Source organism: Antedon bifida, chromosome 6 (assembly GCF_963402885.1).
Source record: "Antedon bifida chromosome 6, ecAntBifi1.1, whole genome shotgun sequence".
In the NCBI taxonomy this organism is placed as follows: Eukaryota; Metazoa; Echinodermata; class Crinoidea; order Comatulida; family Antedonidae; genus Antedon; species Antedon bifida.
Window position 1 is genome coordinate 670528 of NC_136231.1, and position 15493 is coordinate 686020.

The window sequence follows — 15493 nt, forward strand, 5'->3', positions numbered from 1 at the left end:
TAACTTTCATAAGTCCTTGATTAAAACCAAAGTGTTTAAGGTGATATCGTGAATAATGTTGCCAAACTTTCAACAGCATACAGTAGTAGAATTAAGATACAGTAAACTTTAGTTTTATGACCACATTTTTTGCAAACATGTTTCGTTCATCAGTGCAATGAAATACAATCTTAGATGTTCTAGTTACAGTATATACCTTTATACAGGTGATTTCAAAATGTAATAAAATGTGATGCACTTTATTCACTGTCATCACATCTTAATGATTGCATTTTAATGTAAAATATTACTGTGGTCTTTATTGCAGGAAGGATGCATGTCTACTAAAATTAATATTGAATTACTGTTCACCTGCAATTTCATATTCTTTAGCTATTTAAATTACTGTCAAACAAAACAATGCATAAATTAAAACACATGAGCTATTTTACAAATTTTAAAAAGTAGCAGAGCCAGCTAGAAAAATGAACACTATCTTCTGTAATGTGTTAATATTTTATGCATTTAATTACAGGTAGTTCACAGAAACATTATATATTACTATTAGGGGATATCCCCAGGATGTATTCCCCTTTTCCTGGTACCATGGAGCTAGCTCCATGCTGGTACCATGAAATGATTGGGCACTTTCTGTATGGTATCAAAATAAATGATGGCAGTACATTGCTCTTGGTGGGTTAGTCCATTATTGCAGAGGGACGTTCCAAGGAATTTGATCGTATATATCCAATGCTCTAGTAAATCCCATCTCCTATTTGAAACTAAATTCAGATACAAGACTAAATGTCATTCATACTGTATTGTATAGTCCCATTACAAAATTTTTCCGCAAATTTCATGCCCAGGTCCCCTGAGATACTCGATTAACAGAAGCCATAGATAGAAGAAATCGAGAAGAATATAAAAAACAATACATTATTCAAAGAAGATAGATTCATTCACACAAAGAAAAGCAAAACATTGTATTGAAAAGGCTGGCATCTACTGTAGAAACACAGAAGTGAAACTACAGTATTGCTAACTAATTTACAAATTGTAGACACATGTGGCACAGACAATAATTAGTGAATATAATTAATTGCACTGTATTACTTTGGTTTCTCTTTTTTTCATGCACTACTCTTTGTTTAGTAACTTGGCATTCTGCTAGATTTTCTTTCTTTATGTTCACAAAAATATTTGAAAATGGAAAAGTGGTAAATGGTGATAATGAATGGTGATATGAATGGTGATAATGAATGGTGATAATAAATGGTGGTACTATTATGAACAATCAGCTTCGTGTAGATTTACAATTTTATATGACTGATCTATGTTAACAAATCAACCTTGTAGTGTCTGGCGTCTGTAACTGTTCTCCTCCGCACATGTCCAAATTTGAGCGCTACCTTTTGAATGGAATAACCCAGCCTTTTTATAATCCGCCAATCACTCAACCCATGAAATATTCTCACCATTCAATCTCAAATCATAAACATTTATTATTGTTTTATTTATTTACATGTTCTGTTTTATCTTTTCCTTTATTTTACTTACTAATAACAATTATTGAATAAATGTATTGGAGGTTGAATCTATCAAAGTGAAGTAATAATTAAGAAGATTGATTTTCATTTAATTTATAGGATTTGAAACTTCTACACAGCTGATGATTCTGCTAACTGTGTTTTTAGAGAAAACACAGAAAGTCAATTCAAAACAAACCTGATTCAAATCTCTTAATATTCCATTCAATGAAGAACTCAATCTAAAAACAGAGGCAGGAAACCATATGGCTTCCCGGCTACATGCTTCATTTACTCTCAAACGCAGAAGAAATCAAACAATAAATGTTTAATGATAGCATCTTATATACTGTTCACTTTCAATGGTAGTTTTAATACTGACAGTGACATACAATATTGAACTGATTATATATGTACACACAGGCAGTGGTATGCATGTTAAAGTGACAACATATTTTATTACTCCATCCATCCTTTGTGCTTAATCGTACTGGGTGTAGACTAAGAGTACCATCAAGGTTACGGACAGCAAGGTACCGACTGTCGTTTGTCCCACAACGTATATTTAAATATAATGACGACAAACACAAATAATTGTATTTTCGAACACCTGGGAACACCTGATAGCATTTATCCTTCTCTGTACATATTTTACAGTACTGTGTATTTTACTTTGTATTTTAACATTTTACTGATTTTATCTATTTTTATATTAAGTTGCCATGAGAAAAACCAATTTCAAATTTTTCGTTGATGAACTATTTGACCATAAAGTTATCTTGTATCTTGTCAAATAACAATTTATACAAAATTATTTTTTTATTTTAAAACCAACATACTATCTACAGTATATATTATAACTAGAAGAACAATAAGATGATTTTTATAACAATTATTTGGGCCTATTCCATTCTATTTATATTATAGGATAGGTACGTAGGCCTAGCCTGGCCTAGTTAGGTAGGTAGGCCAGGCTTTATTACATCATCGACATAATCTTAGGCCTAGACTAGGCCTAGCTAGGCTAGGCCTACAGACAGTAAACTAAACTTCAACAAGAAAATTGATACCGAAAGAATTACGGAATTTGCCAAGAAGTTTTTAATGCATGAGAATCCACTATAATTAAAGCAAGCTTTGTCTTTGTGGTTTTGAATACCAATCAAGTGCAGCAGCAGATTGCCAGTCCTGCTGAGGAATCACAGAGTACACGTAAGCCACATCCATCAATCCTGAGCTGGTCAGAGATAGCTTAGCAGAAGGCCTACAGAAAATACTCACCTCAGGACATTCTGCTGCTGGAGAGTTCTCAAGAATATCACATATTACAGGTGGTAAATTGGTATCCAAACCACCCATTAAAGAAAACCCAAATCCTCCTGAAACTCCACGTTTTACTTGGAGAATTTTCTCCATAGCACACACCTCTTTCTCCGCCATTCTGGCGATTTACCAAATAAACCATCATAAGAGGTATATTCAGAGCGTCATTCTGGCGACTGGAGCATCCTCTACTTCTCTACGGAGCGCCATTTATGCCTTTATTAACTTCAATAATAGAAATTGTACTACGGTAACTGCTCAAGTGGACCCAATTTAGCACCAGGGTAGCACAGTGATATAAAATAGAAATAAAGTCACTAAATTTTGATATCTTTTCGCATGTTAATACACTGTGCTCAAGTGGACCCAATTTGGCGCCAGTGGAGCACAGTGATATAAAATAGAAATAAAGTCACTAAATTTTAATATCTTTTCGTATGTTAATACACGGTGCTCAAGTGGACCTAATTTGAAGTCACTTAAGTTTAAATATCTTTTCGTATGTTAATACACTGTGCTCAAGTGGACACAATTTGGTACCAGTGGAGCACAGTGATGTAAACTAGAAATAAGTTATTGAATGTTAATATCTTTTCGTATGTTAAACTGTGCTCCAGTGGACCCAATTAAGTTTCAATATATTTTCGTATGTTAATACACTGTGCTCCAGTGGATCCAATTTGGCACCAGTGGTGGAGCACAGCGAAATAGTCACATACAAAAACATCGAGAACTAGAATTTAATTCGTCACTTCGACGAATTTTAGGTGATCATTTTTATAATTTTACTGATATTTAATTTTTAAAAAACATGCACGTATGTTAAATATTACTGCAAAATATTGATTTATGCAATCCTGTGACCTGATATGATGCTTATGGTGCTGATTGGTGCCGATTATGTGTCATAGAATATATGCTCTATACTCTACAGTGTACTGTATATCTATATACAGTGTAACATAGGTGAAATTACGGGACCCACATCATGTTTGAATTTGAAAAATACTTCTGAAAATACTTCAAAAATATTTCAAACTTCCGGGTATATATGTTAAATATCGGTTACTCCATAACAATTAGTTTCAAGCCATATCAGTTATTTTAATAACTTGCGTTTGTCTAAGATAAATACTTATTTAGTGTCCCCGGAGAGTGCATGTCCTATTCATGGAAATATGAAATTAAATATTAAGTCTCCAGTACTAGCCCACCATGGTTGGGGCAGAGCTAATAATAATGAAAATAGAGCCCAGAATTGCACTTATACTTATTACTATACATAATCACCTATGATAATTATGGTAATGTTAAAATTTCAACTATCCAGATGCGACTTCAAAGTTGTAGGTGTGGTTTTCTACTTTAAAACTTGACTTCGTATAAGGCCTAGTCCGGCGGCGGAATTAGTCTACTTCGAAATTGGTCTAGAAATCGGTATCTTTGGAAATGTTCTATATTTGATCTTATTTCACTCTCCATTAACCCCATACAAAAACCATCGGAGACAAACTATCTGTTTAAAACATGTTTATTCTGGGGACGGTGCGGCCATACACACCAACTACCATAAAAGTTTATTCATAACATTTTACAATACAATATCTTGCATGAATCGGACATTTTCGCTACCAATGTAGCAACATTAACAAAATCAAAATTTAACAGTGTGGCGTGTTGACCGCGAATGACTAACAATACCATCTTTCCCACTACACCTGCACAACCATTGCATAACAACGCACGGCATACCAAACCGTTTCGTACACCTGCGATGAAAATATAAATTCAATTTATTTTAAAATTGAGGGCGGCAAACATAAAATTTACGAGATCGAATACAGGTTGAAAAAAAAAATGAAATAAAAAAAAAGATGTTAAATGTGCTCTCCCTGCCTCAGCACTAAGGCCCTGCCACAGCCTTTTGGGGTCGTTTCCAGCACATCACCAGATGCATTGATGTTGTCGCCTCATGATGTGTGGTGGAAAGGGGGACGTATAATTCTGTGAACCCCAAACACAGTGGCCGCATGCCTTTAACTCTATTCCACCGACCAGCGTGGGAATCGAACCCACGACATACGTGTTGTCAACACGACGCTCAGGCGACTGAGCTAACTGATCATTTTGGTTTTAACAAAGTTAATATGATAGTTATGACGTACTGATGAATTACGTAATACACGTATAAATAGACTATTATCAGCTGTTCAGTCATGTACTACTTTGTGGCCTAACGGGTAATGCTCAGGTTTGGGTGCTCTCAGCTCTAGTAGATTGAGTTCGAACCTCTACGGATATTTTTTTTTTTTTTCCAATAAAAAAAAAATAAATAAAAAATAAATAAATAAATAAAATAATGAATATTGTTTTTCTTTATTTTAAAAGAGAGATATTTTGAGGGTTGTAAATGTCAGGCCTAAAACAAGTGGACCTTTTTTAAAATCAGAAACAAAGTTGCATGGCATTATTTTCCATTAAATAGACTACCATAAAACCTCGAAAAGAAGCCCATGTGCTCCTTCATTTTTTAGTACTCTTGGGTGGGCTTCTTTTCCACATGAAGTTTTTTCGAGATTACTTTTGCAAACTAAAAGAGGGGAGCTGATAGGTTCCCGGCCGGAAAATGTTTTATTTACATGATTTGAACAATCTTCTAATGTAAAGATTAACAACATCAAAATTTAACAGTGTGGCGTGTTGACCATCTTCCCCATAATACACCTGCACAAACTCATTTGCATAACAACGCACGGCATACCAAACTGTTTAAAATAAAGCTGCAAGGTCTCCGGAAATGACATCTATTATTTTTTCAAACATGTATAGGAATCTTCAGTACCCCACCATTCTTGGGGCTGAGCAAAGATAATTTTGAAAAATCGAGCTGCATAGGTTCCCGCCCGAAAAAAATGGCACTTTACATGATTTTAAATTATATGAAACAAACTATATAAGACTCACCAGGACAATAGAGCTTGTCCCCGGAAAGTGCATAATTCATTGAAATATGAAATTAAATATTAAGTCTCCAGTACTAGCCCACCATGGTTGGGGCAGAGCTAATAATGAAAATAGAGTCAAGATTTGCACTTATACTTATAACTATACATAATCACCTATGATAATTATGATAATGTTAAAATTTCAACTATCCAGATGTGACTTCAACATTTTAGGTGGGGTTTTCTACTTTAAAACTCGACTTCGTATATGCCTAAGGCCTAGCCCGGCGGCGGAATTAGTCTAAGCTTCGAAATTGGTCTAAAAATCGGCATCTTTGCAAATGTTCTATATTTGATCTTATTTTACTCTCCATTATCCCCATACAAAAACATCGAAGACAAACTATCTGTTTAAAACATGTTTATTCTGGGGACGGTGCGGCCATACACAGCAACTACTATCAAAGTTTATTCATAACATTTTACAATAGAATATCTTGTATGAATCGGACATTTTCGCTACCAATGTAGCAACATTGATTAACAAAATCAAAATTTAACAGTGTGGCGTGTTGACCGCGAATGACTAAACAATACCATCTTTCCCACTACACCTGCATAACCATTGCATAACAACGCACGGCATACCAAACCGTTTCGTACACCTGCGATGAAAATATAAATTCAATTTCTTTTAAAATTGAGGGCGGCAAACATAAAATTTACGAGATCAAATACGGGTTGAAAAAAAAAATTAAATAAAAAAAAAGATGTTAAGTGTGCTCTCCCTGCCTCAGCACTAAGGCCCTGCCACAGCCTTTTGGGGTCGTTTCCAGCACATCACCAGATGCATTGATGTTGTCGCCTCATGATGTGTGGTGGAAAGGGGGACGTATAATTCTGTGAACCCCAAACACAGTGGCCGCATGCCTTTAACTCTATTCCACCGACCAGCGTGGGAATCGAACCCACGACATGCGTGTTGTCAACACGACGCTCAGGCGACTGAGCTAACTGATCATTTTGGTTTTAACAAAGTTAATATGATAGTTATGACGTACTGATGAATTACGTAATACACGTATAAATAGACTATTATCAGCTGTTCAGTCATGTACTACTTTGTGGCCTAACGGGTAATGCTCAGGTTTGGGTGCTCTCAGCTCTAGAGTAGATTGAGTTCGAACCTCTACGGATATTTTTTTTTTTAAAATAAAAAAAAATAAATAAAAAATAAATAAATAAATAAAATAATGAATATTGTTTTTCTTTATTTTAAAAGAGAGATATTTTGAGGGTTGTAAATGTCAGGCCTAAAACAAGTGGACCTTTTTTAAAATCAGAAACAAAGTTGCATGGCATTATTTTCCATTAAATAGACTACCATAAAACCTCGAAAAGAAGCCCATGTGCTCCTTCATTTTTTAGTACTCTTAGGTGGGCTTCTTTTCCACATGAAGTTTTTTCGAGATTACTTTTGCAAACTAAAAGAGGGGAGCTGATAGGTTCCCGGCCGGAAAATGTTTTATTTACATGATTTGAACAATCTTCTAATGTAAAGATTAACAACATCAAAATTTAACAGTGTGGCGTGTTGACCATCTTCCCCATAATACACCTGCACAAACTCATTTGCATAACAACGCACGGCATACCAAACTGTTTAAAATAAAGCTGCAAGGTCTTCGGAAATGACATCTATTATTTTTTCAAACATGTATAGGAATCTTCAGTACCCCACCATTCTTGGGGCTGAGCAAAGATAATTTTGAAAAATCGAGCTGCATAGGTTCCCGCCCGAAAAAAATGGCACTTTACATGATTTTAAATTATATGAAACAAACTATATAAGACTCACCAGGACAATAGAGCTTGTCCCCGGAAAGTGCATAATTTATTGAAATATGAAATTAAATATTAAGTCTCCAGTACTAGCCCACCATGGTTGGGGCAGAGCTAATAATGAAAATAGAGTCAAGATTTGCACTTATACTTATAACTATACATAATCACCTATGATAATTATGATAATGTTAAAATTTCAACTATCCAGATGTGACTTCAACATTTTAGGTGGGGTTTTCTACTTTAAAACTCGACTTCGTATATGCCTAAGGCCTAGCCCGGCGGCGGAATTAGTCTAAGCTTCGAAATTGGTCTAAAAATCGGCATCTTTGCAAATGTTCTATATTTGATCTTATTTTACTCTCCATTATCCCCATACAAAAACCATCGAAGACAAACTATCTGTTTAAAACATGTTTATTCTGGGGACGGTGCGGCCATACACAGCAACTACTATCAAAGTTTATTCATAACATTTTACAATAGAATATCTTGTACGAATCGGACATTTTCGCTACCAATGTAGCAACATTGATTAACAAAATCAAAATTTAACAGTGTGGCGTGTTGACCGCGAATGACTAAACAATACCATCTTTCCCACTACACCTGCATAACCATTGCATAACAACGCACGGCATACCAAACCGTTTCGTACACCTGCGATGAAAATATAAATTCAATTTCTTTTAAAATTGAGGGCGGCAAACATAAAATTTACGAGATCAAATACGGGTTGAAAAAAAAAATTAAATAAAAAAAAAGATGTTAAGTGTGCTCTCCCTGCCTCAGCACTAAGGCCCTGCCACAGCCTTTTGGGGTCGTTTCCAGCACATCACCAGATGCATTGATGTTGTCGCCTCATGATGTGTGGTGGAAAGGGGGACGTATAATTCTGTGAACCCCAAACACAGTGGCCGCATGCCTTTAACTCTATTCCACCGACCAGCGTGGGAATCGAACCCACGACATACGTGTTGTCAACACGACGCTCAGGCGACTGAGCTAACTGATCATTTTGGTTTTAACAAAGTTAATATGATAGTTATGACGTACTGATGAATTACGTAATACACGTATAAATAGACTATTATCAGCTGTTCAGTCATGTACTACTTTGTGGCCTAACGGGTAATGCTCAGGTTTGGGTGCTCTCAGCTCTAGTAGATTGAGTTCGAACCTCTACGGATATTTTTTTTTTTTTTAAATAAAAAAAAATAAATAAAAAATAAATAAAATAATGAATATTGTTTTTCTTTATTTTAAAAGAGAGATATTTTGAGGGTTGTAAATGTCAGGCCTAAAACAAGTGGACCTTTTTTAAAATCAGAAACAAAGTTGCATGGCATTATTTTCCATTAAATAGACTACCATAAAACCTCGAAAAGAAGCCCATGTGCTCCTTCATTTTTTAGTACTCTTGGGTGGGCTTCTTTTCCACATGAAGTTCTTTTCGAGATTACTTTTGCAAACTAAAAGAGGGGAGCTGATAGGTTCCCGGCCGGAAAATGTTTTATTTACATGATTTGAACAATCTTCTAATGTAAAGATTAACAACATCAAAATTTTAACTTTTTTACTCTGCTAAAGGAAACACAAAGGATATTAGGAGGACTGAGGACGATCAAAGCATATTGATCGAAACGTCGAGAAACTCAACAGTTCTTTTCAGAACTAATATACATGGTGTACCGCAAACTTTATATCAACAAAGGATTTTTTTTCTTAAATTTATTAAAATTTGGTGACTTTATTTCTATATACCACTGTGCTCCCCTGGTGGAAAAAATTGGTTCAGTTGAGCACACAGTGTATGAACATACAAAATATATTAAAATTCAGTGACTGGACCAGTTACCGTAGTACTATTTCTATTTCTGAAGTACATAAAGGCATAAATGGCGCTCCGTAAAAAAGTAGAGAATGCTCCATCGTCAGAATGACGCTCTGAATATACCTCGTCATAACAAGGACTTGATGGTAGAGGGCGCTATCTATCGTCATCATTCAGAGCCATATATTATATTGAAATATGGATCTCTCTGTCATAACCTTTCTTAAACCTGAAAAAAGTCGTAATGAAACGTCATATGTAATTAACTTCATTTGAACTGTTTTTGGTTGTTGTGTTCTATATGATTGGCACATGACAAACAATAAATAACAAACACTTTGATATAATATAATTATTATTAGGGTGTTCAATGGTATATTGACAGGGAAGAATTTCTGACATTATTACAATGCATTTCACACATATGGGGATGTCCGTGTAACCACAAATCTGCAATGCCACTGAAGCGATACATCTCCAACAAAAAAATATATATTATTTATAGGCCTAAATGGCTGTGACGTGAATGACAACATATTGCAATATTCTTGTCGTTTTTTATATGCACATGATCAGTTCATTAACCCTTTCATGCCGAAGATGACGTCAGCAACCATAAACGTCACAACGCTCTACAAATAATTTAAAGTAACGCTACGTCAGTAGCTTAACCCTCGATTATTGCGTAAAAAATGTACTTTTTTTCTATATATATATAATATTACATAAAAATATATCTATCTATGATTACATGCGCATTTCATTATGATTATGCGCAACCTTAAGTTCATCAAACGCCACATGACCTAATATATCTGTGATTCTAGGTCTCCTGTACGGATCCTTATTTATGCAACTATCTCCAAGAGATTCTAGAAATGTCATATTCCTTTTTGAACCGATTTCTTTTACTATTAACCCAATTTGGAATATGTCCGATGCCGTCGACTCCTTATGCGTACCACTCACAAGTTCGGGAGCTATGTGCGTATGATTTTTTCTAAAGCGAGCCTTTTCTTCCTCACACAACCTGTACTCCTGTGGATGGTTTAATGACGAAACCTGTCCTAGATCAATTATTCTTCCAGCCCAACGACAGTCCGCAAATACAACTAAAATATTATCACCTTTTAAGTCATTGTGTAGTAGATGGTTTTCGTGCAAAAATTTGACTCCTAAAACTACATCGAGCACAATGTTTAGCCACTGGACATTCGTAATTCCGTTATTTTCTGCTGATTTCAAAAATCGCGAAATAGTCTTCGATTCAAGGGTTTTATGATCTCCTAAAAACATAGCCACTAAACGCAGCGGATGCCCTTCGTCTACAACCCCGATCAAGAAAGGGAACGCATAATGCGTTGACGTCAACTGCATTGCACGCACTTCACACTGAAACTTCTGACGTATGTGGTTCCGAGTTTTGTCTGGCGCGTTCGCGTCCAGGTATACGGTTTTCACTGCCACCAGAGTTCTGGTAGGCAGGAACTGCATCAGTTCCACTTTGCCAAAAACACCTCTGCCAATGACCACAGGGTCATTATTCCCAAGGCGTATGATCGGATTCAAGTCACACGGATTGATATAGTTCCAGCGAGGAAGTTCAGCTATTAGTTTGTCTCTACGATCTGTCCTTTCGCAAATGTCTGCCCTGCCGTTACACGCTGGTCCTGCGATCATAATCCTATTTGCCACACACTGCTGTCTCTCAGCATTTGCTAATTTTTTTCTAAGCTGTTCCACTTCATGTCGTAGTTTTTGATTTGTTCTAAAAATAATGAGCACAAATCTAATAAATTTGGACCACTTCTATAACATTTCATATTCTTTTTTTTTTTTTCTAGAAATTATAATTAGAAATTATAGAATGACCAATTGACATATTTTCAGTCAACTTAATTTCCTATCGTTAACCACTTTAACGTTTAGGTTATTGACATTTGTAGGCTACCCCACGCCATTATTTAAAATAACCAAATTATACAAACATGTCGAATCTATTAATGTTGTTAAAAGACAGAACATAAATCCTATAATACGATCTGTCTTACCTATTAGCATTATCTGCGATTACCCTAATCCTGTTATCTTTGTGAGACACTACATTTTGTAGTTGTACAACACGCAACCTCAACGCTTCCTTCTCGACGGCCGTTTCATCTCTTACTGAATCCGTTTGAATTTCGACCGTGTTGGTGGTGACTTCAGATACTAGTGGTAGTGTTTCATTGTACCTAACAGTCATAAAATTGTTATTATGGTAATATGTTATAAATAACGAATATTATGCACAACGTACAAGTATGCCAATACGTAAAATATTACATGACGCACACAAGCATTTCGTAATTAACATCACGAGGTGACACTAATGATACGTGAAATTAATTTTGTTTTCACCAAGTGACACTAATGTTTGCCTTACATACTATTTTATTAATTAACAAGATTTACACGAAGAATTGTGTAGCGTTAGCCGTGCAAAATAGAAACGTCTGAATTGTCTTGAATTTGAAATGATGTGTTGTGAGGTCTCTACTAAAGCGTGGTTCCCACTAGCGACGCAACGCAAGGACGTAACGCAACGCAAGTGAATTGACCAATCACAAGCGATGGCTTATTCGCTTGTGATTGGTTAAAACGCTTGCGTTGCGTTTACGTCCTTACGTTACGTTCTAGTGGGAACCAAGCTTTAAGGTCTGTTTGTCGTAATTTTCCGAATCATTTGATTGGTCAGTTTTAACGATCGTGACGTTGAAGTTGAACTCGGTTCAAATTCAACGATTGATTTTTGAAATCCTGTCAATTAAACGCAACTCAACTCGTCGTAACGTTACGTCGACAGTAAAACAGACTTTAATCGCGTGTATCCAACTACAGTATACCCGGTTACTATGAAAAGACAATTTATTCAATTCACAAAATACAAACGTTTCTATCTTTTTCTCGGCAGTTTCTTTCTCGGCGATACTTATTTCTAATTGGTTTTTCAACGAATCTCGCTCGGTACAAAGCTCATTGTTGCTAAGAAGTAACCTGTCGGAAGCAGCTTTCACTTTATCCAGTCTTTCCCAGAGTCGAGACACTTCTGTCTTTTTGTCCTGAAATATAAAAGTTAAGAAAGAACATTTTAAGATAGTGTTGCCGTATGTCAGTAAATTCAACAGAAAACTGGCCAAAGACATTAAATTATCACGAAGGAAAGTGTTGATCAACGGTGATATGGATGTCACCAGATGTTAGACCCAAGTCTACACTACATCAACCTTTATGTGATAAAAAGTGATGTGACCATAATATGGACGCGATCATCTTTCTACCATATGACACACTTTTGTCAAACTAGTTTGATAGTGTAGACAGAGCTTTACAGAATACCACTGTGTTTTCGGAATCTTGAAGGTATTTATTCGCGTGCCACTGCAAGAGAAAGCCGTTGTTACTTTACAATAACAAAGATTATCTTCCAACAAACCAAACATATTGACTCAATATTATTGAGTTAAGATGTTACATCATCACTACGTTGAACATGGTTTGACATAGTTACCTCTAAGGTATCAACAGCAATATCTCGATGCATCTTGATTATCGTGAGCTGTTCCATCAGATGTGTCGGATTAGTTTGGTATTGTGACGTAGTTTTCATTGATGGATCAAGCACGTGCTTATTTACCTCCTCAAGATGTTGACTGAACACATTTCCGTTTATGGATGCCACGATTAGAGCTGGATCGTTGGAAATAATTTGGCCCAAGGACTGAAATAATAAAAAAAAAACTGTTCACAAAACATTTGCCAAAACTGGTTTGGCATTATTGTTTTTCTTTAACATTGTACAAATCACCAATATATCGTAACTAATTAGAAACTCTTACCTTATCGGCAGTTTCATCTATCTGTTCTTCATTAAGGAATTGTGTATCATATATTTTCTCACTAACGGGTGGAATTTCACGTTCTTCAGTAGGCTGAGAAGCATCACATGCTGCATCATTGATGTTAGTTGAGTTTTCAATTATTCCTGCTAAAGAGTGACTACGTAGGCCTACACCAGAGGTTTCTGGTCGATCAATATTAAGATTGGCTGTCTCTCTTATAAGGTTATACTCATTATAGCCAGGAGGAATTGTGTCGGCTTGCGATATGACGTCAATCAATGCTGGTATACTGTCGGTCGACAGTTTACTTTCTTCTTTACCATTACTAGGACCGTCAGATAGTTTATTCAGAGACGTAGTGCGATTATTGTCCGATAAAGAAGGCGGATTAGCAAGACGAGATTTTTCTAAAGAATAATATATTGCATTGAAAGAGGATGTCTGTCCTTGATTCTGAATTGGTTCTGGCGAGATTTTAAAGAAATTAGTCACATTTGATTCTTCAGTAACGCCTTTACCTTGGTTCAATTTTCGACCGTTCACAACTCGGTCTAGACAATCTCCGTTATTTTCACGTGATTTTACTTGTGATGTTGTCTCGTCATCATTGTCTTCACGTTGAATAGTAGTTCTAATGTTCAACTGTATGTTACTAACTTCTGTGGGTTGTCCAGGACCTAAAATCACTTTCTCAAAATCTATATTTTCAGACGGAATGTGTTGCTGTTTCGGAAGTTTTGAATCTTGAACTTGAACTTTATTTATAACAGTGACTCCACTAGTTGTTTTACAAAGTGGTCTAATTTGGCTAGTGGCATTGTTGTTGGTTGTATTTACGTGAGCCCCGGGTCTATTGGAGGAGCCCTTGTTGTAATTTATTGCTGAATTTGGTCTACCCGTTCTTGGATGTCCTGATCTAGTTTGGTTTTGATTCAGTGTCCCCTTTCTACCTCGTACTTGGCGACGTCGATAACAGTTATTTGTTAAACCTATAGGCCCATTTCCGTAGAAATGTTTGTACACGTCGTCACTGCCATCCGCATATGGGGGACGATACATAATACCTAAAACGCAAAAAAGAAGCAAATATAAGAAATAACTACAGCAATAATAAATTAATAAACAAATTATAAAAATCCTGTTCTAGGTCTATATTACTATTATTACACTTCCATACAATGCGCCCAATGCTTTTTAAAAATTGTTATGTATTTTAATTATTTGAGAATGGTGGTACGTAATCATTCTTTTAATAAATAACAATTATTGAAATATTAAAGATAGATATTGTCCCCCTAAAATTTTGGATTTTTTTTCAAATTGGTTTTTGGTAAAATTAACCGTTTCTTTTGTTTTTAAAATAATTATTCTTTTGGTTTTTTTTTACAGAAGTGAATAACTTTATTAAAACCTAGCCTAGGCTTATTTAAAGTCTGATTTTATTAATCTTCATTTTTCATGTTTTTGAGGACCAATACATCTTTAACATTATTTTATTCGATTTCAAATAGGCCTAGGCCTATGTATAAGAAAGAATATTTGTCAATATGCGATTTGTCTGAGAACGAGAAATAGGCCTAGGCCTAGGCCTAAGCTAGCTATTTGATTTATTGCGTTATATTAGGTAATAATTAGTTATTTAGCAATCGTCATGTTGCGTAAGCCTAGTTGGTAGGCCTCCTTACGAATTGCAAACTTTAATGATTTCGCTTAAGTTAGACTTAAACAGGCAAAAGTTACTTACGGTCATGAAATTCTAATGTAATCTTCTCCCAGAAATCTGCTATAAATCAGTAAATGTTAGTGTGTACTATCATTACCGATGTTTCTACTTCGTATGAAATCGCATTGTTTGTTTGCATTTTGAGAACAGAATGCGTTGCCCGGAGAAAATTTCTATTTTCTAGCGCACAACGCACACGGCGCCATAGAAACTGCGCGCGTTCCACTACGCATTTCCTATTTTTAATAAAGTCGCGCGTCGTATTTCCGGTCGAGGAAAGCAACTTTGTTTGTAACAAACTTTTAAAACCACAAAAAGAAAGAGATCTTAATATTTAATACAGTGGATGTTTTCATAAAAAGAACCGGTTCTAAGAAAAAAAAGGTTTTCGTGGATCAAAAGTATCAAGCTTTAATTTGTTAACGTTTTTCTGAAAA

At 35.5% G+C, this 15493-nt stretch overlaps 2 protein-coding genes across 4 annotated transcripts in view; both read right to left on the minus strand.

The window, feature by feature from the left end:
- LOC144845838 (uncharacterized) overlaps positions 1 to 2944 on the minus strand; it is a 41490-nt gene extending 38546 nt beyond the window's left edge. For all 3 annotated transcript variants that reach the window (XM_078703288.1, XM_078703290.1, XM_078703289.1), the window contains exon 1: positions 2787 to 2944. In XM_078703288.1, coding sequence (XP_078559414.1) covers positions 2787 to 2921 — 135 coding nt within the window. In that variant the 5' untranslated portion in view covers positions 2922 to 2944. The remainder of the gene's footprint in view (positions 1 to 2786) is intronic.
- A 6887-nt stretch (positions 2945 to 9831) lies between these two features.
- On the minus strand, positions 9832 to 15168 carry LOC144844530 (uncharacterized). The gene is made up of 6 exons (XM_078701478.1): positions 15078 to 15168; positions 13331 to 14397; positions 13003 to 13212; positions 12384 to 12553; positions 11504 to 11686; positions 9832 to 11220 (listed from the first exon to the last, which is right to left on the minus strand). Exons 2-6 carry the CDS (start codon positions 14390 to 14392, stop codon positions 10200 to 10202), a joined length of 2646 nt encoding a protein of 881 aa, XP_078557604.1. The 5' UTR covers positions 14393 to 14397; positions 15078 to 15168; the 3' UTR covers positions 9832 to 10199.
- Between the last annotated feature and the right edge of the window lie 325 nt (positions 15169 to 15493).

Coding starts and splice junctions, on each gene's coding strand:
- LOC144844530 (XM_078701478.1), bottom strand. CDS start 14,392: ATGTATCGTCCCCCATATGCGGATGGCAGTGACGACGTGTACAAACAT. Junction 12,554..13,002: donor TTGCTGTTGATACCTTAGAG/GTAACTATGTCA, acceptor TTTATATTTCAG/GACAAAAAGACAGAAGTGTC. Junction 11,687..12,383: donor GCCGAGAAAAAGATAGAAAC/GTTTGTATTTTG, acceptor TATGACTGTTAG/GTACAATGAAACACTACCAC.